The sequence below is a fragment of the Macrobrachium nipponense genome, chromosome 41 (assembly GCF_015104395.2).
Source record: "Macrobrachium nipponense isolate FS-2020 chromosome 41, ASM1510439v2, whole genome shotgun sequence".
In the NCBI taxonomy this organism is placed as follows: Eukaryota; Metazoa; Arthropoda; class Malacostraca; order Decapoda; family Palaemonidae; genus Macrobrachium; species Macrobrachium nipponense.
In genome coordinates this window covers 29,949,754-29,974,389 of record NC_061102.1, presented here as the reverse complement: position 1 = coordinate 29,974,389, position 24,636 = coordinate 29,949,754, and the positions used below count along the sequence as shown (strand labels likewise).

At 42.4% G+C, this 24,636-nt stretch overlaps 2 protein-coding genes across 3 annotated transcripts in view; one reads left to right on the top strand and one right to left on the bottom strand.

The window, feature by feature from the left end:
* Positions 1–390: 390 nt before the first annotated feature.
* Positions 391–22,482, bottom strand: LOC135212646 (gastrula zinc finger protein XlCGF8.2DB-like). 2 transcript variants are annotated; one of them, XM_064246256.1, is made up of 3 exons: positions 22,300–22,482; positions 9,618–9,807; positions 391–4,064 (listed from the first exon to the last, which is right to left on the bottom strand). In XM_064246256.1, the coding sequence occupies exon 3, from the start codon at positions 3,739–3,741 to the stop codon at positions 2,761–2,763; it is 981 nt and encodes a 326-aa protein (XP_064102326.1). In that variant the 5' UTR covers positions 3,742–4,064; positions 9,618–9,807; positions 22,300–22,482; the 3' UTR covers positions 391–2,760. The 2 variants fall into 2 exon arrangements, with proteins under 2 accessions (XP_064102326.1, XP_064102325.1); XM_064246255.1 differs by lacking the exon at positions 9,618–9,807 and having other exon boundaries at positions 22,300–22,474.
* The window catches only part of LOC135212809 (peritrophin-1-like), a 29,306-nt gene continuing 12,778 nt past the window's right edge, over positions 8,109–24,636 (top strand). The window contains exon 1 of the mRNA XM_064246581.1: positions 8,109–8,177. Coding sequence (XP_064102651.1) covers positions 8,109–8,177 — 69 coding nt within the window. The remainder of the gene's footprint in view (positions 8,178–24,636) is intronic.

The following is a 24,636-nucleotide window of genomic DNA, read 5'->3' as shown; positions in this document are numbered from 1 at the left end:
TTGGAGGGATAATGCTTTCCCATATTAAAATGCCTTCCAATTACCATCACTTACTTTTTAGTATTTTCATTTAAGCATCTGTTTCATACCTTGCATATTTGTAATACGAGGTTTCGTACCCTTCCAGGGATATAATGAATTATGTACTACGTGGACGTCAGTTTGGACTGTTGGTATATATATATTTTTAGATTTTCCAAGGTATGCAACTTTCCAAGTGTTATAAGTGCTGCACATGCTCATAATTAAATTTAGATATATGCATACGATTATTGTGTAGTGATTAATTAGGCATTTGGTAATATTTAAGGTATTTTGGAAGTGGCTGAATTACTGCGGCTCCCCCAAGCTTCACGATGATCAACTTTGTGTATTAGCTGCCGCATCAGCACCTGGATGATAGGACAGTTTTCAATTACAATAAAATACTTAATTTTTCTTAATATTTCAATTAACCTTATCAATTTCCCGGTGTATGAATAAAAAATTCAGCGCAGTAACAAAGCTCGGACGTCCACTCTCAAAAGCGTCCTGCTACTAAGACTTCTTTAGTTCTTTTTCATATTTCTCGGTGGAAAGACGTACACGTGATCAGGCGACGTTCGCCTTCTTACTTCTCACTGGAACGCATAACGAGAGAGAGAGAGAGAGAGGACGTGAAGAGTCCTCTTCTATAAAGCTTCTATTTAGAGGGCGCGAGTCCTTCCGAAAGCTCCAACCCCTGCGCGGGGAGGACGCTTCGGAGGACGAGAAGCAATCCTTCAGGATTCGTGCACGTGCACGCACTTAGGCAGTCTGGGGATTTTCATCAGAAACTGCCGAAGGCACGCCAGATCGGTGGGGGTTCCTCGTAACCCTCCTTCGGCTTTCGACATGCTCTCTCCCCGGGTCCTGGGAGTCAAGCAGAGGTCCCGGCCTAGAGGCGAAATAAGGCCGATCTGACGCACCCTCCACCACACAAGGGGCACTGTCACTGCACTTAGCCACTTCACTATTGCTCTCTAAAGCACTTTCGATTCTAAGATACGAATCGAAAGAGTATTAGAGAAAGGGCAATAACCTCTACAGACACTGTTTAGGGCCCGAAGGCAACATTACAGGGTTATGAGAAACAATAACAGAAGTAGCACTCTTCACAACAATGAAGGAGAGCGATCACCTCTCGCAGACATATTCATAACCCGTAGGCCATACTACAGGGTTAGGCAAAAAAAAAAATCTACAGGAAGGTTAGCAGGTTCACTACCTTGACTTTTGTTTACTGATTAATTGCGTACATACGAATCATACGTTTTCCTTACGGAATTAGACATGTTTACTGATTAATTGCGTACATACGAATCATACGTCTTCCTTACGGAATTAGACAAAGTCTCGCACTCCTTACATGACAAATCTCAACAAAGAAGCAAGACTCATACCCCTCGTGCATACCAAGTGCGGATCTACCGAAGCTTTCGGTAGCCACACCCTATCTTTGCAGACAACCCCCTCTGAAACTAGCCTAACTAGATTCAGATATCTTATGCAAAAATGAATCAAATTCAAATCAATTTAAGATAGCGTGAAGCGTCCTCTATGCCTAGCCACAAATCCAAGTAAATCAATTAAAAGACAATTAGGATACTTAGCGGCAATGAAGTTTCCAAAATCTAAGACGGAGGTACTGGGAACAGGTGTTTCCAGCACCAGCGACAGAAAAATTATGAATAGAAAATGGGAATGGTTCCTGATACCCGCCTCCCAGCGGCGGGAATGGGTACTAACCACCTGGCCGACCACTGCGTGTGTCGGAAGTTTTTAAAATTCTGTCGGACTTCAGAAAATACAGCTATATATATATCTGACAGGTAAGTTTCATGAACAAATTTAAATTTATATCAGGTGCAATGGGCCCCAGCCTGGGGTCTATGGTTGCACCTCTATATTCCACTAGCCTTATATCCAAGGGCTCGTTTCTCGGTGTTTACCATTGCTTTGAGGGCAGCAATCTGCATCTCATTTATACTGGGCAACTTTGTATACCCTGAAAATATTTTCTTCCACTTACTCGTCTGTGCCGCAAAGAAAGATCTTCTTTCCTCATTGATGTATAACTCCATAAAATTGAATATCCAGGTGCACGGCACAGTGTCAAATGCCTTCATGTAATCTATCAAAGCCATATTAAGGTTCCTTTGTCTTTTCTTACAATCTTCTAATATTGTTTTGTTTATTAGCAGTTGATCTTTAGTGCCTAGTTTGTTTATTGTAAATCTCTTTTGTTCTTTTTCCATATATTTGCCTTGATCTAGTTGTTCACAGATCTCATCTGCTATGATTCCTTTGACCTATTTGTAGGTTGTTGATAGACAGCAGATGGGCCTACATTTGTTAAGGAGCTCAGTCTCAGAGCTCTTAAGGAGAAGGTGGGTGTTTCCTGCTGTGATTCTTCTTCTCTTACAATTCTAGGTCTTCCTTGCTCGGTGGTGTTCGTACCTCCACTGTTTCTTTCGTAATCTTCCTGTACACAATCTTTGGATTTTCACCAAACTACCTATTTATGTGTTTTACTTTTATCTTCTGTTGTTTATTTCCTATTTGTGAAGCTAGGGCCTTTATATTGGCTTGGTGTTCTGCCAGTTTTCCACTCATTTGTTCATCCTCTATTCTGTATTTTTTCTTTATTTTCCTTATTTTCTTGAGCAGATTTTGTGAGTGATTTTGATCTGTCATATAGTTGGTCATTTGAGAGATCTCTGCCTTAACTGGTTTATTTTATCATGTGGTTTCTTTTTCCTCTCTAGTATGCAACCTCATATGACATGTAAGATGTGACTTCTGGGAAAATGCTTTCCCACATTCGTTGCACATATATGGCTTTTCTCCAGTATGCAATCTCATATGACTTGTAAGATGTGGTTTCCGGGAAAATGATTTCCCACATTCCTTGCACATATATGGCTTCTCTCCATTATGGATTCTCATATGAACTGTATGATATGATTTCCGGGAAAATGCTTTATCACATTCCTTGCACAGGAATGATTTCTCTCCAGTGTGGATTCTCATATGATCTGTAAGATGTGATTTCTGGGCAAATGCTTTCCCACATTCCTTGCACAGGAATGGTTTCTCTCCAGTGTGGATTCTCATATGAACTGTATGATATGATTTCTGGGAAAATGCTTTCCCACATTCCTTGCACAGGAATGGTTTCTCTCCAGTGTGGTTCCTTATATGAAGTGTGAGTTTTGATTTACAGGAAAATGCTTTCCCACATTCCTTGCAGTTGAATGGCTTCTCTCCTGTATGGAGTCTCATATGTCTTGTAAGATTTGATTTATGGGAAAATGCTTTCCCACAGTCATTGCATATGAATTTCTCTCTGGTCGGATTTGTGATATCATTTGTAAGATTAATTTTCTTGTAAAATGTTTTCTCACAGTCAGTGGATATGAAAGGCTTCTCTCCACTGTCACAGATCCTTTTTTCTTGTTTTACTTCCTTTTTGCAAGTTTGTGGATGTTTTTCATTCACTATTGAATTCATTTCATATGAATATTCATCATCTTCATTAGACTCACAGAATTCCTCTGGCTCTATTTTGATGTCCATCAATGGATCCAGAGACAAAAAGTCTCCTTCACTGGTTCCACTAAAGGCAGCCAAGTTGCCGTTTTCTTGATTTATGGAAGGTAATGATAATACACCATCAGTTTCACTTTTCAAAGGAAATTCTAAAGAATGTTCTGGATTCATTTTAGCCTTATGTCCTGTCCTGTTCTGTAATGACAATGTGTTCAATTCACAACTCTTGACACAGAATTGTTTACAAATAATTACCGAATAAACCTGTACAATATCTTGAAGGACTATAACCAGATTTCACTGCTGATGTATGAATCTAATATTCAAAACAAATTTTACATGTTTAAATTTGTTAAATACGCGTACAATAATTCATACACTTGAGAGTTGCTATTGGTAATGTTCCATGTAGTACCATTAAACAACATGCATTTCCCAAAATCCTGATGCTAATCAAAACTGACGAAGGAAGGAAGGTTCTTCTGAGGGAGAATCTGAAATCAAAGAATGCAACGCAGAGTTAGGAAACATAATGCCAAAACTGAAGCAGCAAATTAATAAATAAAATTCAATTCAGGTTCTCATAAAGGTCTCAGGCCGATTAACAAAGCATGCATTTGATAGTTCTATCCAAACATGAATACAATCTTACCAAACACTGTCTGGACGCAGCATCAAAACATTCCTGAGGCAACAATACAACAATAGATTAACAGTTAATATTGACGCCCACCACCTCACATCTGTAAACCTTCTTAGCTCGACATTACAATACAAATTACTTGTGAACACATCTTATTAACAAATCAAAGGCCAAGAATAGAAAATGCAAGAGACCAGCATAAGAGTTTTGTGGAGTAACAGCAAGAAGGATACAGTACACACCAAATACTTAAAATTATATGTGATCCAGCTATACATAACACCATATTATCCACAGATGCGGTAGATAATAATAAGAAAAAATAGTAAGGGTAAATTGAGTAGTAATTTGAAGAGAGATGAAAGTTTTCAAATTAGTTTCACTGATTGTTATTGTTGATACACATGAGTAGCTATTATGACCAGCAACACTGATGACAATTTTGGAAGGTATGTGCTGCTACATTTCTTCAAATATGACATTTTTTTTAGAGCTTTACGAACCAGAGCTTTTTATGAAGGAGTATCTTTCAGTGCATGTTGGAAATGGGTTACCTGGTGGTTAAGAAGAGTGAGTAGGGTAATGAACAAAGAGGGGTGGCTGTGATGAGAGAAATTATATAAGGTTTATGTTTGTATATCATTGAAAATTTCATATTATAGCATTTCCTTGATTAGTGTATTTGCATATGCATGGCTTGCAACTTGGCAATATATTCACATTTAACTCCAGCCCTTCCAAAATCTGCATGAATGTATACATACATAAATAAAAATGAATACAGTAAAAAGCCCTTTTGGTTTTCAATGCTGCAAAGGTAGAATAACTACAAAATTTTTAAAGTAATGTGTATTTTTCCTAATATACAAACCAGAAAGTCTTTACATATGGATATAATTGTAGCGCAAGCTGGGAAAACAGCCATTTAATTCTAAATAATGTGGTTAACTATCAATGGTAGGGTGGGAGTCCGGCCCACTCTTTCCTTATGCTTCACTTTAACCTTTTGGCTCAGGTAGCAGAATGAGGGGGCGACTTGAGGTGAGCAATTTATGTAAAGACCTGTAGGTTTGCATGTTCAGAAAAATACAAATTACTTAAAATATTTGTAGTCTGTTCCTAAACAAATATAATCCTTTGTTCTTTATATATGAAGACTTACGTGGTGGAAGGATTCTGAGTAAATCTCTGAACTGACTGGTACCTCAATTCACCTGGGCCTCCTTCCTGGTCATGTAGAGCAGAGGAAGGAGTCCTGTGCCTCTGACCTGTTGAGCTTATGTGACATTCAACTGCCAGTCTTCTGGGCCTTGCGAATCAATTGGCATGTGTAGCATCATTTATTCAAAAAGGGTTTGGATGAACCCCTCGTGTCAGAGACAATAAAAGAATTATAAAACCAATGGGTTTTAATTAATTGTCAGCTTCTCTCTCCCTTTGCTAGAGAGAGGGGATGGCCATGCACCTATTAACCTACATTCTTCTAGATTATAGACAGGGTGCAGTATACTAAATTATATAGCTCACCTGCATCACATGCCAACCTTCCCTCTGCCCTACAGGCGAGGAAGGGTATAAAAAAATAATGGGAAGGGAAGGAGGCCAGTCACTCACTCACACTCTCTCTTTGTGACTGAACAACTTAGGGGAGATGCTACCTGTCTCTCTAGGGAAGCCGGGTGAGTTACAAAACTTGTTGACCGGACATCAGAGGACCCAAGGAAAAAGTGTCCATGGACCCATGGGCAACATCCTGAAGGTAGAAGGATGTGAATGTAGTTTTTCATGAACACACTCCCACCCTTAGTACTTGTGGAACCGACAGGTTCTTCCAGAATGCAAGGGATAGACCAATGCCCCTAAACTTGTAAGCTCTTACTCAGAAATTACTCCTAATTACCTCGTCAAAAGTAAGGTACGCTCTTTTGATTTTCTCACCAACCCAGAAAATAATCTTGTTCTTGGACACCTCTCCCTTGGTCGAGTCAGCACTAACAGAGAGTCGTTGACACTCAGGGCGGAGATGTCGAAACCTTTTTAGATAGCTCCACAACACTCGAACTGGACATAGTAGTATATTGTCTTGATCACTACCAGCAAAGTCCTCTAGGAAGAAGATAAAAAAGAACTTGAATCTGGGGTCAGGAACTAATGGATTCTGAGTCTTCGTTATGAATTCTGGGACAAACTAGAGCATGACAGATCCTCATCCCTTCAAGTATTTAACACTGAAGGAAAGTCCATGAAGTTCACCAACTCTCTTTGCCAATGCCAGGGTAAGCAAGAACACAGTCTTGAAGGTCAGATCCATGTCTGACAACTCTCGTATAGGCTAAGGTGCACAAGTCAAGCTCTGTAAGACAAGAGTCACATCCCACTCAGGGACTGAATTCCTGGAGATCTCCACAAGGAAGAGAGGTCGACACCCTTCAAACAAAGGATTAGTCCAAGGGCAGCTCTGTAGCCCCTGAATGCTGACACGGAGAGAAACTTCTCTCGGCGAAGAAAGACAAGAATGTCTGTGACATGCTGAAGAGGAGATCCGACCAGAGAGATACCCCATCGACGACACCAACAACAGAAGATGACCCATTTCCTCTGGTACACAGCCGCTGAAGATTTACAAAGGTATTCAGACCTCTCAGTCACTCTGTGACGAGAAAATACCTCTCGCTCGCAAGAGATGGTGGATAGTCTTCAGGCGTGAAGTGACAGTTCTCTCACAGCCTGGTGATACCTCTCTATGAGCAGCTGGCACAGCAGGTTGTACCAAGCAGGAATCTCTCTTGGTACCTAAGGAAAGTAGAGCTAGCAGGTCTGGATACCACTCAGCAAGTGGTCATTTGGTAGCAACAAGGGTCATCTGAGATTTGGGGTGATCATGACCCTGCTGATTACCCAATGAATCGAACAAAATGGAAGAAAAGCATAGGCCTTGGAGATTGTCCCATGGGTGTTGGAAAGTGTCTTCTATTGCTGTCCATGGGTCTGGCACAACAGAACAGAACGCCAGGAGCTGCAAGGTTGCAAAGGGGTCTATTGGCTAGTAAATCCCAAAATATTGAACAATCTTTCTGTAATGTCTTGGGTGTAGGGAGCACATTGTCCCTATCTCCTGACCCTGGTGACTGAGCTTGTCTGCCACTATGTTCTGGTTCCCTGGGATTTAACTGGCTGACAGCTCTACTGATCGTGCTACTGCCCACTCATGAACCTGCATTGCCAACATGTAGAGCTGACAAGAAACCAATTCCTCTGCTTGTTGACCTATGACAATACTGTACAGTTGTACAGTATTGGCAGGTTTGGGTTGTCAACCACCTCGCTCAAGGGGGATTTTCCCGTAAGTTTGGCACGGTCTCGAAAAATAATCATAAACGCTTACTTCTAGAGTTTAAACACAAAATACGACTTTAACCATGCTCCATAAGTCTTAAGCTAACTTTTGAATAAAATTAAAGTTACTGTAATTTCATTTAAAAGTTAGCTTAATACATTACCCTTAGAAAAAAAAGTAAATGATTGGTAAAACTATATGAGTGTATGAAGATTACAGAGAGAGAGAGAGAGAGAGAGAGAGAGAGAGAGAGAGAGAGAGAGAGAGAGAGAGAGAGAGAGAGAGAGAGAGAGAGAGAGAGAATTATTATTTTCATTATTCAATGTAATTTAATTTAAACATAAAAGCTTGAAAACTTATAAATCAAATATGGAATTAAACAAACACTTTTGCAAGTTTTTCCAAGAGTTCGAATATGTTGCATTTGCTTTTGCACTTCTTTGAGATATTCTTGTATGACAAATAGTTATGTTCCAATGAAAAATTTGTGCTATTAAGAATTCGCACAACTTGAATAGTGTAAGATTGAGGTATTACTGTATTGTTGATATAAACACCATGGAGTGCCCCCCATCACCGGATCCTGAACCTCTTGTAGAGCCAAAAATGCCACCTTTAGATCCAGATGTGAAGCTGTCTAAAGTCCTGGTTCCACACACCTGAAACCAGCAACTCTTCCAAGTATGTCATCCCCAAGTCGATGTATCGACAAACAGAAGCATCTTGGGATTGGAACCACCAGGATAAGTCCTTCCTTGCTTCCTCTGAGAAAGGCATCTGGAAGAATGACTCCCCCCTTACAGAGACTAAAACCCCTTCATTCTCCACTGAACAGAACAAAGGTGAAGCTACTTACGAGGGGGCAGCTTCTCCAAGGATGACAGGTGACCAGGAATGACTTGGCACTGCTGAGGTGGTTCTTCCTATTGAGACAGGAATAACTGCATTGCCTCTCTGATCTTGCTGATATGAGAGTCTGAGGGGCAGACTCTTGCTGCTGCCATATCTATCAGCATAGCTATATACCGATACTTTACCCTCTGCTTGGGTTGTGGCGGGATCAGAGGCTCAAAACAAGCGGGCAAAATCCCTCCCCCCACATAAACTTAACCAATCCGGCTGCCAAACTCACCCTCAGCCACACTTTCCTCTTTACGCTACGGAATACATGCAGGACAATTGACCTACATACACACAGAACCAAAACACAAACACATATACTCAGGGCTATGCTATGCTGTCCGCTGGTCAAGGTCACTGAGACACCACCAACAACAAAGACAACAACCAAGCACCACAACCCCACAACCCAACAACACAACACCCAAGGACCACAACTCATCAACACAACAACAAACAAGGAATACAACCACAACTCAACAACACAACAACAAACAGGGAATACAACCGCAACAAAAGACCACTGCACAAACAATCACTAACACAAAAAAATAACTACACAAAAAGGCAACACACACACCCACTAACAACACCAAGAAATCACAACAGCTCACCAACAACAACCCTCAATAACTCACACATAACTCAACAGAAACTCATAAGCACAACAAATCTAACAACACAGGCACAACAACTCCAAGCAACAACATCAAACTTAAAAACAACTAAACAACAAATCAATAACACTCAACTCAACTGACTTTAAAAGCCTTCAACATTCTTCATAGACTGCTGCCGACACTATTGACCTTCACAGGCTCTGACTCAAAACTCTGATCTTAACAACTAACTCCAGCTGCACCAGCAGACAACCCAGAACTCACCAACAGCCAATTCTGTCGTTAACCATCCATCTCTCTCTCTCTCTCTCTCTCTCTCTCTCTCTCTCTCTCTCTCTCTCTCTCTCTTACGGGAAACCGCAACACAAATACATACTACACATCTCAACGTCAATACAAACCACGAAACTCTCTCTCTCTCTCTCTCTCTCTCTCAATCCTCAAGGACATTGTCAAATGGAACTCCCATAACTCCTCCATAGGGTGTGAGATCATCCTTTTCAAAAATGACATTTTTATAATAAAATTAGATTTTACACATACTTACCATGTAGCTGAAAGCTTCCTACCCTGGCGGTCAAAATATTCAAAATTTTGTGGCAGGGCCACCATCGCTAGTGCAGTAGGTTCTCCACACAGCAATTCTGTGTCAAATGGGTTGACGTATTATCGTATACCTTCGGCTCCCTAAACTGGTTAAAGGTCGACACAATGTTACGGCCTTTGAGGGAGGTCCGCTTCAGGTTCGATATGAAATAATAATAAAAAAAAAATATATCAACACAAACAGTTGAAACTAGGGATACGAATATAGAAAGAAACACTAACACAACAAAGGTTTATTTACAAGCTTACCTCCACCGGTGAACTTCCAGACACCCTCACCAGATCTGGAGGAGTACACCGAAGATCTCCTACTAAAAAAGGCTATAAAGAGAGTAAAAAGCCTAAAATTCCAGGGACGTCTGTTTACTGTTCCAAAGAAGAATTCTGCCAAAATGAGAGTAATTCTGGACTTGTCCAAACTCAACTCTTACATTCTTTGCGACAAGTTCCGTATGCTGACTGTCTCTCAGGTACGGACCTTACTTCCCCGTGGGGCCGTCACCACCTCTATAGATCTTACAGATGCCTATTATCATGTTCCAATAGCAAGAAACTTCTCTCCATACCTAGGCTTCCGCCTAGGCACCAAACCTTATGCATTCAAGGTGATGCCATTCGGCCTCAACATTGCACCCAGAGTTTTTACAAAACTGGGAGAGACAGTAGTACAAGAACTCAGGAACCAAGGGATAATGCTGGCAGCCTACCTAGACGACTGGATCATTTGGGCGAGCACAGTCGAAGAATGTCACAGAGCGACAACCAAAGTAATTCAGTTTCTGCAAAGTCTAGGTTTTCAGTTGAACCTGAAGAAATCCCGGCTGGAACCAGCAACCCAGTTCGAATGGCTGGGGATTCATTGGGACCTGGAGTGTCACAAGCTATCTCTTCCCCCCAAAAAGGTCAAGAAGGGATAGCGTCAAGCCTAATAAAAACCAATTTATGCAGGAAACAGAAAGATATCTTGGCGATCTCTAGAAAGAATTCTCGGCTTACTTCAATTTGCGTCAGTAACAGACGTCCTACTGAAAGCCAAACTAAAAGACATCAATCGAGTTTGGAGAAAGAGAGCCAACATTCATCTAAGAGACAAAGTCTCAACAATCTCCTCTGTGCTAGTAAAGAGACTTCTCCCTTGGACGAAGCCCAAGAACCTTGCCAAAGCAATACCAATGCAAGTTCCCCCTCCACAAGTGACGATTCATACAGACGCGTCACTCAGTGGTTGGGGGGGATACTCCCAACACCAGATGACCCAGGGGACCTGGTCCTCCGGGGTAAAAAAATTTCCACATAAATATGTTGGAAGCGATGGCAGTGTTGCTAACCCTAAAGCAGTTGTCTCCTCCCAAGAAAAATCATGTGAGGATAGTTTCGGACAATACAGCAGTAGTCCACTGTATAAACGGGGGGGTTCCAAATCACCCAAACTGAATCATGTTCTAGTAGCAATCTTTACCTTGGCAGCAAAAAGACACTGGTACCTGTCAGCAACACATCTGGCAGGAGTAAAAAATGTAATAGCAGACGCTTTATCCAGGACCAAACCTCTAGAGTTGGAATGGTCCCTAGACATGAATTCGTTCCGGTGGATATCCAGTCTGGTTCCAGGCCTCCAGGTAGATTTGTTTGCAACAAGCTCCAATCACAAACTTCCGTGCTATGTGGCCCCCAACCTGGACCCTCTGGCTTACGCCACAGACGCATTAGCAATAGACTGGAACTGCTGGCAGAAGATTTATCTGTTCCCTCCAGTGAATCTTCTGATTAAGGTACTACACAAACTACGCTCCTTCAAAGGACAAGTAGCTCTGGTAGCACCCAACTGGCCCAAAAGCAGCTGGTTTCTGCTCCTTCTAGAGCTGAGACTCAATCCCAAACGGATCCCACGACCGGAGTTGACACAAGTGGTTCAAACACAGACTGTGTCAGCTTCCTCAGGAATTCTACAAACCCTAACTTTGTGGATTTCATGAAGTTTGCAGCTCATAAAGAGGCAAATATTGATCCGGACAATGTCATATTCATAGAATCTGACAAAAGGGATTCAACGCTTAGGCAATACGATTCGGCTGTTAAGAAATTAGCGGACTTTTTAAAGAATTCAGATATTCATCAGATGACCCCAAATCTGGCCATTTCATTCTTTAGAACACTGTTTGAAAGAGGCCTAGCCGCTAGTACAATTACAACGGTTAAATCAGCCCTGAAAAAGATTTTTCAGGTCGGATTTAACATAAATCTAGCAGATTCTTATTTCTCGTCCATTCCAAAAGCTTGTGCACGGCTTAGACCAACAGCCCGTCCGCAAAAGGTTACATGGTTTTTAAACAATGTTTTGAAACTAGCCTCGGACGTCAATAATGAATCCTGCTCTTACATTACTCTATTGAGAAAAACCTTGTTTCTTACAGCCATGGCCTCAGGTGCCAGAATATCAGAATTAGCAGCTCTCTCTCGTAATCCTGAAAATATAGATTTCCTCCCGTCAGGAGAAGTGCTGCTCTCCCCGGACAGGAGTTTCCTAGCAAAAAATGAGGACCCTCAAAATAGATGGTCTCCTTGGAAGATTATACCTTTACCTCAGGATACATCTCTGTGTCCTGTAGTAACTATTAAATCCTTTTTAGCTAGGTCCTCCTCACTGTCCTCCAGTCCCTTATTTATCAGAGAGCAAGGTGGCACTATCTCCATACAGGGTTGTCAGGCCGTAACGTAATTTCAAAGTAAAATCTCATTGTTTTGCCTTTTTGCACTGATGGCTTTTATTTTTCTATTGTTTGCAATTTTGTAAAACTAAGTTAAGTTAGGTATTTTGCTGTTTGTTTTACGTTAGTATACATTTTGGTTAAATGTAGTGTTAATTTGCTTTGGTTGAAAAAAAAGCTTAAGTTTTGCTTTGGTTGAAAAAAAAGCTTAAGTTTTTGTGGCGCCATCTATTGAGTGCAGTTTGATGTGGGCCTTCCTCACTGTTTTTGCTTCCTTGCCCAATTTGTAACTCTGTTTATTTTTCTTTATGGTGACCTGGAGTGTGGTAAGGAGAGGTGACTTGTGACTCTCCCAAAGTATTCTAGAGTCTAGTTCAAGGCCGTTGAGGACTCTGGAGCTGCTGATCTGTCTGCTGTTGTGGATAATACATATATAATGTCCTATTGTGAAGATTTCTCGCTTGTTCTCTTGAGAACAACATCTGCTGTCATTGAGCTGCTTCTTAATGTGAAAGGCAGTTATGCATGTGAAGCTACATGTGGGAGTACGACGTGCAACTGTGATTTAAGTGGCCTACTGGCTTAAATCTTGGCGTTGGCAGTTGTGTGTGGTTCTGGGCTCGAGAGCCTTTTTCGTCTTTCATGGATGTATCCACTGTATCAGCACCAGAGTGGCCTTGTTGGAGCAAGTAGGGTGTCTTCTCTCAGGTAAGAGGAACATCCCCTGTATCTTTGGCGAGCCGTAGACTAAAGTGTGTATATCCACCAACAGTTTTGAAGTGCAGGTCTTCTGATGGGAGTGACGTTCTGTGACTGCATTTTTTGAGCGATATATGGACTTGTCTGTATTAGTACTGGTCTGTGTCATAGGACCAATCTGTGTGTATTTTTAGCTACACCTTAAAGAGTGTGTAATTATATGGTCTTCTAAAGTGTTTGATAGTATATTAAGGTTTAGATTGTTATGTCTTAGGTAGGATAATTGTTTCTTTTTGTATGTCCTTCCACTTCTTTCCTTTCTATTTAGTAATAGGTTAGCGTGGTGGGTAAATTTATTTGGGTCCCTTATTAAGATTAAGATTTGGTTTCTTCTCTATGAGTAGGGTTTAGCTTTAGTTATAGGTGAATCTTTGAGTTATTTGATGGCATTTTGTGCTTTGTCTATTTATTACTTTTTGTGGGCCATCAGTGTTTGTACATTTATTGTGTAATAAATATTGTGAAATTTTTGCCTATGTGTCTTTCTGGTTTTTCCTCCCTCCTACTGATTTGTTTTTGTCACTGGATTTAAGATTAAAATAAAAGAACCAGTTACGACTTCCTCCTAAAGGGAGTTCGTAACAAGGGTATTAGACAGCAAATACTCTACTTCATAAAACAGGCTAACCCGGAGTCCTTCCCACATGCTCATGACATTCGGGCTGTAGCCACCTCAATTAATTATTTTCAAAATATGAATTTTGACAATCTTAAGAAGTACACGGGTTGGAAATCTTCTCTAGTCTTTAAACGCCACTATTTAAAGAACATTCAAGCCTTGAAATATTCAACCATAGCTGCGGGGAGTCTAGTCTCTCCAGAGTAGTTTATCCTCCCATATTTCATTTTTCTGTCCCAATCTTAACCCCTTCTCCCTTCTACCTGCCGCTTGCACTCTCGCCACGATGCCTCTCTCCTCGGTGGGGCAGAGATAGTCACCCAGATTAGTTAGGATGTTCTCCCCTAGGGAATGTCGAATAGCCTTGGGGTCTCCTCAGTCCTAATTGTACATTTTGTAAATAATGTGTACATATATATCTCTAAATCATTTGCTAACTGTGCTCATAATTAATTTTTAAGTCATAGTTTAAGGTCTAGTTTTAAGCTTAACTGTTAAGTTTATATCCTAGCATCATTACTTTTGGTAAATTGATATATATTACTGACGATTTCATTCTCCCTTATATTAGAATTGAGATTCGTAAGGCTTGGAAGGCATTCTCTTGTATATTTTCACCGGTGAACACAGGTCGACCCAGAAAAGGGATTTTGACGGAGGAAAAATCTATTTCTTGGGAGAGACCTGTGTCGCCCGGTGAAACCCTACCCTTGTTTCCCATCCCTATTCCTTTCCAAGCCAGTATTAAAATCCAAATGTATAGAAGGCTGTGAGATGGCGCTAGCATCGGGCAGTGGCGGGGTGGTTCAAGACGGTGCGGACGAAACCGCTGTTACGGCGCACCCTAGATATGGATGTTGATGGGGAATAATCTAAATGGTAGACGACCTGTGAATAGTGGCTTTCACAAGCCCTTTCTTTATACACGACGCCCTTAGGGTGCTCGCACGCAATATCCGGAAGGTAGGAGGAGGTGAATGTGGTCTGGTTGGATGAAACCCCTCCTTTCAGTACCTGTGGAACCAACAGGTTCTTGCATGGGCTCTCAGACGAAAGGTACCAGTGTCGAACCTACCTTCGGAGGAGTACGCTTTCCTGATCACCTCACAAAGCCAAAAAGAGATAGTGTTTTTGGACACCTCTTTCTTGGTCAACCTAGTGCTAACGAAGAGGAGTCTACACTTAGGCTGGAGATGCTAAGTTCTCTTCAGATAGCACTGTAGCACTCTAATGGGACAAAGTAGCATCTCGTCTGGGTCATTACCAAAAAAGTCCTCTAGTGAGGGGACCGTAAAGGACTCGAAACTATCGTCAGGGACCGAAGGATTCTGAGTCTTCACTACAAAATCTGGAACAAAATCGAGTGTAAGAGATCTCCATCCCCTCAAGTGTTGAACATTGTAGGAGAGACCATGAAGCTCACTTACTCACTTCGTCAATACCAGGGCCAGCAAAAAAATGGTCTTAAGGATCAGATCCCTGTCTGACGACTCTTGAAGAGGCTCTTAGGGTTCACGAGTCAAGCTTCTTAAGACAAGAGTCACATCTCACTCAGGGGGCCTGAGTTCTCTGGGTGGGCAAGACCTCTCGTAGCTCTTCATAAGAAGAGATATTTCCATAGAAGAGGAAGAATGCACTCATTGCAGTTTCAGGACCAAGGCCAAGGCAGACATGTAGCCCTTAACTGCAGAGACAGAGAGGAACTTCTCTAAGCGAAGAAAGACTAAGAAATCCACAGAAGATGGACCACTTGTTCCCTGGTACAATTCTGCAGAGGACTGTCTGCGGTATCCCGCCATCTCTGTTGCTGCTAGGCAAGAAAATCCTCTCACTCACAAGAGATGGTGGATAACCGCAAGCCGTGAAGACATAGGGACTGTTCTGCTAAGTGCTACCATTCTATGTGCGGTTGATACAGAAGGTTGTGCCATGTGGGAATCTCTCAAGGTGCCTCAGAGAGAAGAGCCAACAGATTGGGATATGAGCCACCAAGATTATCTGAGGATTGCTGGTGACCAGCACTTCGAGGTTGTCCCACGGATGTTGGAACACGTCCTCTGCAGCTGCCCATGGGTCTGACACGATGGAGAAGAAACCTGGACTTTTCTGTTGTGCCAGGTGGTGAACAGGTCCACCACTGGGCAACCCCACAGGTCGAACAGCCTTTCTGCCACGTCTGGGTGAAGAAACCATTTGGTCCCTATCACCTGATTCTGACGGCTGAGCTTGTCTGCCACTACATTCCTCTTGCCTGGAATGTATCTGGCTGACAGCTACACCGAGTGCACTGCAGCCCATTTGTGCACCTGCACTGTCAACTGATGCAACGGAAGAGACCCTAAGCCTACCTGTTTGTTGACATATGCCACCACTGTGGTGTTGTCGCTCATCAACACAATGGAGTGTCCCATCACTCCTTGAGTTCTAGAACGTTGATATGAAGGTGCTTATCATGTCGATTCCACACCCCTGCAGTCAGCAACTCCTCCAGGTGTGCGCCTAAACCCTCATTCCATGCATCCGAGAACAGAAGCATGTCCGAAGGGGGAGTGTGCAACTCCACTCCTATTAAGAGGTTCCTGTCATCTAGCCACCAAGCTAAATCCTTCCTCACTTCCTCCGTTAGAGGAATGAGGAAGGATTGAGGATCTCGAGCCTGTGACCAACACTCTATTAGTCTCCATTGCAGAGACCACAGGTGAAGACACCTGTGAGGGACTAGCTTCTCTAGTGACGACAGGTGACCGATCTCGACTTGCCAAAACCGAGTTGGCTGTTCCTGTCATGACGAACAGTTAAGCTGCCTTCCTGAACTTGCTGATCCTCGAGTCTGCGGGGAAGACTGCTACTGCATCGATCAGTATGCCCAGGTAATTTATCCTCTGCTTTGGAATGAGATCCGACTTTTCAAAATTTATCACGATCCCTAAATAGTAACAATAATCGAGAAGTCAATCCCTGTCCTGTAGCAAATGCGAGAGCGAGCTTGCAAGGACTAGCCAGTCGTCGAGATACCTCAAGAGGCGTATCCTGATCGAGTGGCCCAAGCTGACACCAAGGTAAACTCTCACGTGAACACCTGGGGGGAGGTAGAAGGTCCAAAACAAAGTACCCTGAATTGGAACACCGTCCCCTCTAGGATAAGACAAAAGTACTTCTTGGAGGACTGATGGATGGGTATCTAAAAATACGCATCCTTCAGGTCCAACGAAAGCATGAAGTTATTCTCCTTGATAGGGAAGAGCACGGAACATGATGCCGTCTCCATCTTGAATCAAGTCTGGCGAAAAAAAACAGTTCAGGGGAGAGAGATCTATCACTAGTCTCCAGGCCCCCATAGCCTTCTCCACCTGGAAAAGTCGGCTGTAGAACCCTGGTGACAGATATCGAACGACTTCCACTGCTATCTTGCTCAGCATTGATAGCCCTTTTTCTTTGAGTGCCAGATCCTTGGCAGAACCAGGGATGTATGTCTGAAGTTAGACCGGATGGTCAGTGAGGGGTGGGCTCAACTCGAAGAGAAGAAGATATCCCTCTCAAAAGACATCTACAACCCAGGTCTTGGCTCTGTAGTGCTCCCATGTTGCCCAATGGCTCACCAGGTAACCCCCCTCCCCACACCATAACGATGGCAACAGCTGAGGGGGAATGCTGTCCCTAGCATTTCCCCTTCTTACTCTTTCGCTTACCTCCCTTCTGGCGAGAGAAGGGGTGCTGAGAGGGGTCTGATGATTCCCTTTCAGAGCGAAGGAGTAAGGCTGTGCCTTTCCTCAGGCCCCTCTAGAAGAGGAGTCTTCTTGGGGGCGGAGGAAAAGCTAGCCTGGCTCTGAGGCCTAGCTGCAGTTGCACGAGACGGCCTGGATGTCTTGGCAACTGACTGGTGGACAAGACGATCACTGTCTTCAGCTCTACGCTTGTGTAGTGCAGCATCCACCATCTCCCTAGGAAAGAGAGGAGGAACCCAGCAACGGTCCATTCCTAAGACCCAATGCTGACTCTGCGCCCACTGACCTGGTTATATGATTTAGGGCAGCATCCCTCCTCCTAAGAACAAGGTTGGGCCACAGGTTTGCAGTCTGGTGGGCCAGGTAGGAAATAGCCCTACCGCCAGACTGACAATGTCTCCCGAAAGCTGAGTCTTTTCCAGGAGCTATTTGTCCCAAAGAAGCAGTGACTTTGGATACTGTGAGGGACCACAGATCCAGCCAGGAGATGGCCTGGATAGCTGCCATAGCAGTAGCCTACAAAGGTGTGTTAGGCCAGGTGAACAATCTTGTCTCGGGGCAAGAAAGTTTACTTAGGGCCAATACATCAGACAAGCTACTTCCTCCTCCTCTACCTCAACAGAGGCAATTCTACTTGACTCTGCAGCACCTTCTGTCGGAGAACCTTTGGTTTGCACAGTATGAGGCAAGCTAGGAGTTAGCCGTACTAGTTCTGTGTTAACCTGTTTGGTCGGCAAAGCAGCTTGTCTGATCTGTTGGCCCTTAGTGAAATCTCTTGCCCCGCGACAAGATTGTTCACCTGGCCCAACACACCATCAGATAAGGAAGACCAAGGTAACCCCACAGAAGCTCTGGGTTCCTTCTTAGGACCCCAGAACGACTCTAACTGTGAAAGGCGGTCAGAGGGAGCTACCATCGATCTTCCCCTAGGTCATTGTGCTGACGAGTCGGTGCAATGACCTCCGCAAAAGACCTCTGAATCTCGGGAGTGACTGCGTCCTGAGGGGGAAGGACAGTCAAGTCCTTCCAGGGCGAGTCCCTGCCTTGATTCTCTTTTTACAGAGGGAAGAGCCTCGATAGACACCCCATGATCTTCTCGAACCACTTAAGCATACAACATCTCTGGTCCTAAGACCGAACCAGGAACATACACTCACATGGCCGAACCGTGAGGAGAACACTCCCCACAGTTCCTCCTGGTTGTGTCGCTCCTCCTGGTGTATCCTGAGAAAGTTGAAGAGACAGGTGAGGAAGATCCGATGCTCCCCCTCAGTGTGCTAGCATAACAAGCAGATGGAGCGGGCCGTGAATGATCACCAACCCGCGGTGATGATCGGCTCACGGGTCTAGAGGAGTGTTCTCCCTGTGGAGAGGCACTCCTCTGAGGACAGTAGTGACGCTCTCTTACATCAGGGGAAGCGCTACTCGACGCCTGGACTGTACACATGACTGTCGATCAGGTGAAGAATAGTGTTCACTAGCGTGACGAGAGAGGGTACCGTCCCTAGGACACATCACAGTCTCCAAGGAGGCCAAAACCTCTCGAGAAGACAGAATGAGGGACTTCCTACCACTCGAGAGGACAGAACGAGGGACTTCCTACCAGTCTCAACGTGTACACGGTCCAGCGGGACCATTGTGTCACCTCTGGGAGCAAAGTGATAGGTATGCGAGCAATCGTCATTAAGGCGTAAGTCACCTGGACGACTTACCCCTTCCTCCGTATCATGCCAGAGTTGTGATGGTGAGTGGACTCAGTGTCATTGACTCTAGCTGCATACTCATCTGTAGATGAGCATGCACTTGGGGAAACTCGTGGATAAGAACCTGAGACGGTCCTGGTTCTAGAGGCAGAACCTTTAGGACTAGGTGCAGAAGAACAAACCGTAGCATGAACTTTTGTGGTCCCCGCCTAGTGCACTCATGGGGGCGGTGAGGCGGTTCCCGCTCCCGAAGCAATGAGAGGACCAGCGGAAGGACCACGTCTCACCAGAACGGCTAAACAGACCCTTAAAAGCCATGGAACGCGACTTCTTGGGGTGGGGGGGCTATAGCCTTCTTCTTCTTTGGTGGGTTAGCCTAAGAAGAAGTGGAGGCGGCGGCAGACGACGACTACAAAGACAAAAACGAAGACGAGGAGGAAGACAATGACACCTTTCACTTCTTCTTTGACTTCTTCTTCATCAACTTCCTCAGAACGACAGTGAGATCCCCCATCCAGGGTGCCACCGGGGGCGCCGATACCACAGCAGCACTCACGCAGTCAGGAACAGGTACAGCAACAGGCATGGGAACAGAGATGGGTGGAAGATCCAGTGGGGACAGCGTCTGGGGTCTATCATAGTTGCCTGGGGGAGAGAGGACTGCATAGCCTAGAGGAGGAGACAGAAAAGGTTCCATCCTCGAAGTATGCGGCACAAACGACACGACCACAGAAGGTGTTACTATGGTAACTTGTTGGGTATACACAAGGTGAGGCAGTGCCACATACACAGGCATTAACAGTCATCATCATCCAAGCAGCTGCACCAAGAGTCACAGAAGCTGACATAAAAATGATCCATCAGCCTCTGGTAAGGAGTGCCAGGCAAATTCAACTTCACCCATGCCTGTTGCAAATCCCTGACCGCGGAGACAGACACACCTGAGGGAGCAAAAGTTGTGTTAGTGGTGGGAACTCCTGTTCCCTTTGGAGGAAAAAGATCCCCTTCAGAGTGAACAGAAGCTTCCCAAATACAGCCCCTGGTCAGCATGCCTCCCCCCCCTCTTCTATTTTTGACGAATCGAATGAAGAAGCGATGGAGACATTTCCCCCGAAGGGGAAACAGCGAGATAGGGAAGATTACGCGGAGGGAAAAAGGAAGACGAAAGATTAGCCACCAACAGGGTCAACGGGGGTGTGTAGCATTCCGACAAAGCCTTGGAAGACTTCCCCGAGATGGCTTCCTCCCCTCGTATCTCCCACACTGCTCTACCAACCAAGAGATACAAGCATCATAAGTATTATCTAAAGAACACTCATGCCCTCAGCTCTTCATGCAGAGGACACGACAGTCCACTTCCTCTTTGGAATGGAAACTACCACACTTTCTGCCCCCCACTCCATGGCAAACGCATTGCAAGAATAGAGGGCGACAACGCTTATCTGAGTTTGGGTTTGCATGATAAAAGCAAACAACAAAACAATCAATCACAAAGATACAACAAAGAAAGGTCTCACAATTCTCGACGACAGAGGGAGCAAAGAGCATGTCTGAAGTGGAATGTTTACGTCTGGTTGGGTGGGTCTCTCGACTAGCGAACGAGCAGTTACTGCCTAACTACCTTGTTGTTATTCTCTAATGACTGACTTCCAGCCAATGCTGAAAGTAATTCCTTATATAAAGGACCGAGGGTTTGTATTACGTGTAGGAACAAACTTAGGATCTACTTTAAGCCAAGAGGGAGGATATGAGGCTGAAATGGACAGTAGGATAAAAGCTGTGTTGGGAAGTGGAGAGAGGTAGCTGGAGTAGCATGTGATAAGAAAGTTCCAAACAAGCTCAAAGTCAAGATCTATAGCACAGTGACAAGACAAGTGTTAATGCATGGATCAGAAACATGGGCTCTAAGAAGAAAACAGGAAGTAAAGCTTGAGAGAACAGAGATGAGAAAGCTGAGGTGAATTATGGGAATATCACTGGCTGACATTTTGGAAAATGATGACATAAGAAAAAGGGCAGGCTTACTAAAGATGACAGAGGTGATAAGAGAGACACGATTGAGGTAGTACAGGCATGTGTTGAGGATGGGGCGGGAGTGAAGAGGGCTTGGGAAGAGCCTGTTGGAGGAAGAATATGGAGAGTGACACACAGAATTAGATGGCGAGATAAAATGAAGGAAGATATGGAGGGAAGAGGTTTGGTGGAAGATGATGTCTTTAATAAGAGGCAGTGGAGAAGGCGCATCAGGCAACTGACCCCTAAATGTAGGGATAACGGTGGGAAAGATCCTTCTTGAGGTCTCTTTTCTGCAGGATCAATTCAAGGATGACACAGCAAACGAGATACATGCTGTTCAGTGGAAGGAAAAAAAGACTGTGATCTAAAATATCTCGATGGTGTGGACAAGAGACGAGAAGCAGCTGACTAGAAATAGCACAAGTGGGCAAAGCAGAAGAGGGACTAGCAAGCAGGTTCTTTTATATCGTGGAGAAAAACCATAAATGAACACTAAAATCTAAATGAATGCCTCCACTAGCATCTAATTCATTAAGAAATCAAGTGACACAATCCAACACCTTATGGCTTATCAATTTGCTCAACATTTTGATTCGCTACTCATTAGTTGCTGGCACCAAGACCAATACCTAGAAACTTTATGACATGGACAAATTAAGGACTCTCTGGATATAAATGTTTATGCAAGATCTCAGATGCAGAAGACTAGGTTTCAGCAGACCCTGGCCCCATTTAACTATCAGTTATTAAGCCTTGGCAGGCCCCATCTACCCATGAGCTACATCTGTGAAAAGCAATATTATGCTTCACACATTGTTTGATAAATTACTAATCAAAATATTACTCTCACTCTGGTGTCATTTCTAATCAGATTATTTGTACTTTTTGGTATGTTGACATTTAAAACAGTGTCTCTGTAACAAGGTGAAAACTGGGAAAAATTTAAGTCAGTGCATCGTGAATAACTGACAGACTGGCTTTTGAACAATGTGTTCGTGTATGACTAAATATTCAACAAGGCTTATATCAAATACTACATATAATTTAGGGGAGTTCTCTCTAACTTCAATTACTTCACTTTTATATCACTTACCTAGAGTATGTTGTTGAGGAAAATTAACTCGATGCTAAAGAAAACTCGTTCCTTCGCAGATTATCAGAGATCATCCATAACACAACAAGATATCTGTGGCAAAGAAATGTGATCTCCATCAGCACATATATGTTTTCTATACTCAATACAGTAGCAATGAGACTGTACACTAAGCACTTGCAGACTAAACACAAATGTTAGAATAATGCAGAGCAAAACATGTGTGAAAAAATCTAATGTTTCTGGGTACTTCCACATTAATATAAACTAAAAATATGTAATTTTAAAATTTGTTACTTTCACATAAACATTACAAAATAAAAATATATTGTAGAACTAGTCTAAAGCTTTATTTGCAAAGGTTTACAAATACACCACTTAAAAAAGAAAGTACAATAATTCTGCAATGAATATATATAAGTAGCATTCTAGGTTTGGTTACAATTGACTACAAAACCAAAAAATGACTAATTTAAGTAATTTGTATTTTTCCTAACATACAAACCTGAGCTCTTTACCTATGGAAATACCTTCAGCACAACTGGAAACTTGCCAGTTAATACCTAACATGGGTGAACTACTGGCAGTAGGGTGAGGAGTTCAACCCTTCCTTCCAGCAATACATTCACTCAGTCTTGCCTAAATGCAGAATTTTCTGCATTTCTGCGGAAGTTGAATGCATCATTTTCTTTTTCAATTTCTTCATTGTTGAGCCTTTATGGTCTTTAAAATTTGTACCTCTCCTTCAGAGGCTCATACAGCTTCTCGTCTCACACATCTGCTGCAACGACCATAGGGGTAGGCCCAGTATGAAGTCTCTTCTATGGAAGTTGGGTATGGGTATATATCTTCTATATATATGCCCACACATATTAACTCCTAATGCTCAGCGTAATGTTTTGGCATCTTTTAAAAGAATAACTTGCTCTCTCTCTCTCTCTCTTTATTTTTTTATATATATAAAATTATATATATATATATATATATATATATATATAAATATATATGTATGGTATATATAAAAATTTATATATTGTATTTATAATTAATAATAAATTATATAATTATTAAATATATATATATTTATTATATATAAATATATATAATATATATCTATATATTTTATGTAATTGTATATATATATAATATTATATATATATATTAAATATTATATATATATATAATAATATAATATATTATAATTTATATATATTATATATATATATATATACTATAATAATAAGGAGTAATTGACAATATAATTAAGACATCTCAGCTTTGGAAATGGTGACATAATTCCTTAGGTGGCGTGATGATGAAGTCATTACCAAAGCAATACCGACCACGTCCTGTTCCTATGCACGGATGCTTGATGTAGAGGTGACTTCTGATCTAGTTTTAGGCTGTTTTTGGGCTTGAACAATGTGTGTGAGTTTGTGCATTCGTACGAGCTATATCTCTGCTTAATGACAGTAAGCTAGCTATAATGGGAGATCTATACGAGAGACAGCGGGAAGGAGCAAAATGGCTCCTCCAATAGTATTTTTAGTGAAGTGTGTGTGAAAAGTGTGTTGAATGGGTAAGCATAATTATTCTTTGGCCAAAAGTGTGGTTGAATGTATTTTGAATATCATTTCAGAGATGTTCTGTTTCATTTGATCTTTTGATTTTAATTTGCAATCTTGTGCTCATCAATGTGTTCTGTCTTCTAACAGGCAGTTCTGAGACAGAGGGGAACTGAATATGCTGAATGTAGTGACTTAACTAGAAATGTTACTGACTATGCCTAATGTTATGACTAAACTAATGTTAGTTATCTGGTTAGTTATCGACGGTTATTTGGACTTTGAGTTCAACATTTTATTCAGTCATTTGTTAAGAATCTGACTTACTTAGTTAATGCTCTGCTCTAAAATAAATGTATTTTTGTAGTTCACAATTCTGATTTAATTGCCTTAGGTAGAGAGAGAGATGGAGAGAGAGTGTGTGTGGGGGGGGGGGGGTGTGTGTTGGTAGAGAATGAATATAAGCCAGTCCCTTCTGCTTGGCCATTGCTACCACACCCTTTTAAAATTGTCGAGATTACAATCTTGGTATATATATATATAGATATCTATATATATATATATATATATATATATATATATATATATATATATATATGTGTGTGTGTGTGTGTGTGTGTGTGTGTGTGTGTGTGTGTGTGTGTGTAACTGAATCACGAAAGTTTGGAATGTGATAAATCCATAAATAAAGGTATAAGCCACAAAGGAAAAATAAACAACAGAGTTCTGCAAGATCTTTCGACATTCAACGTCCTTTACTCAGTAGATAAAC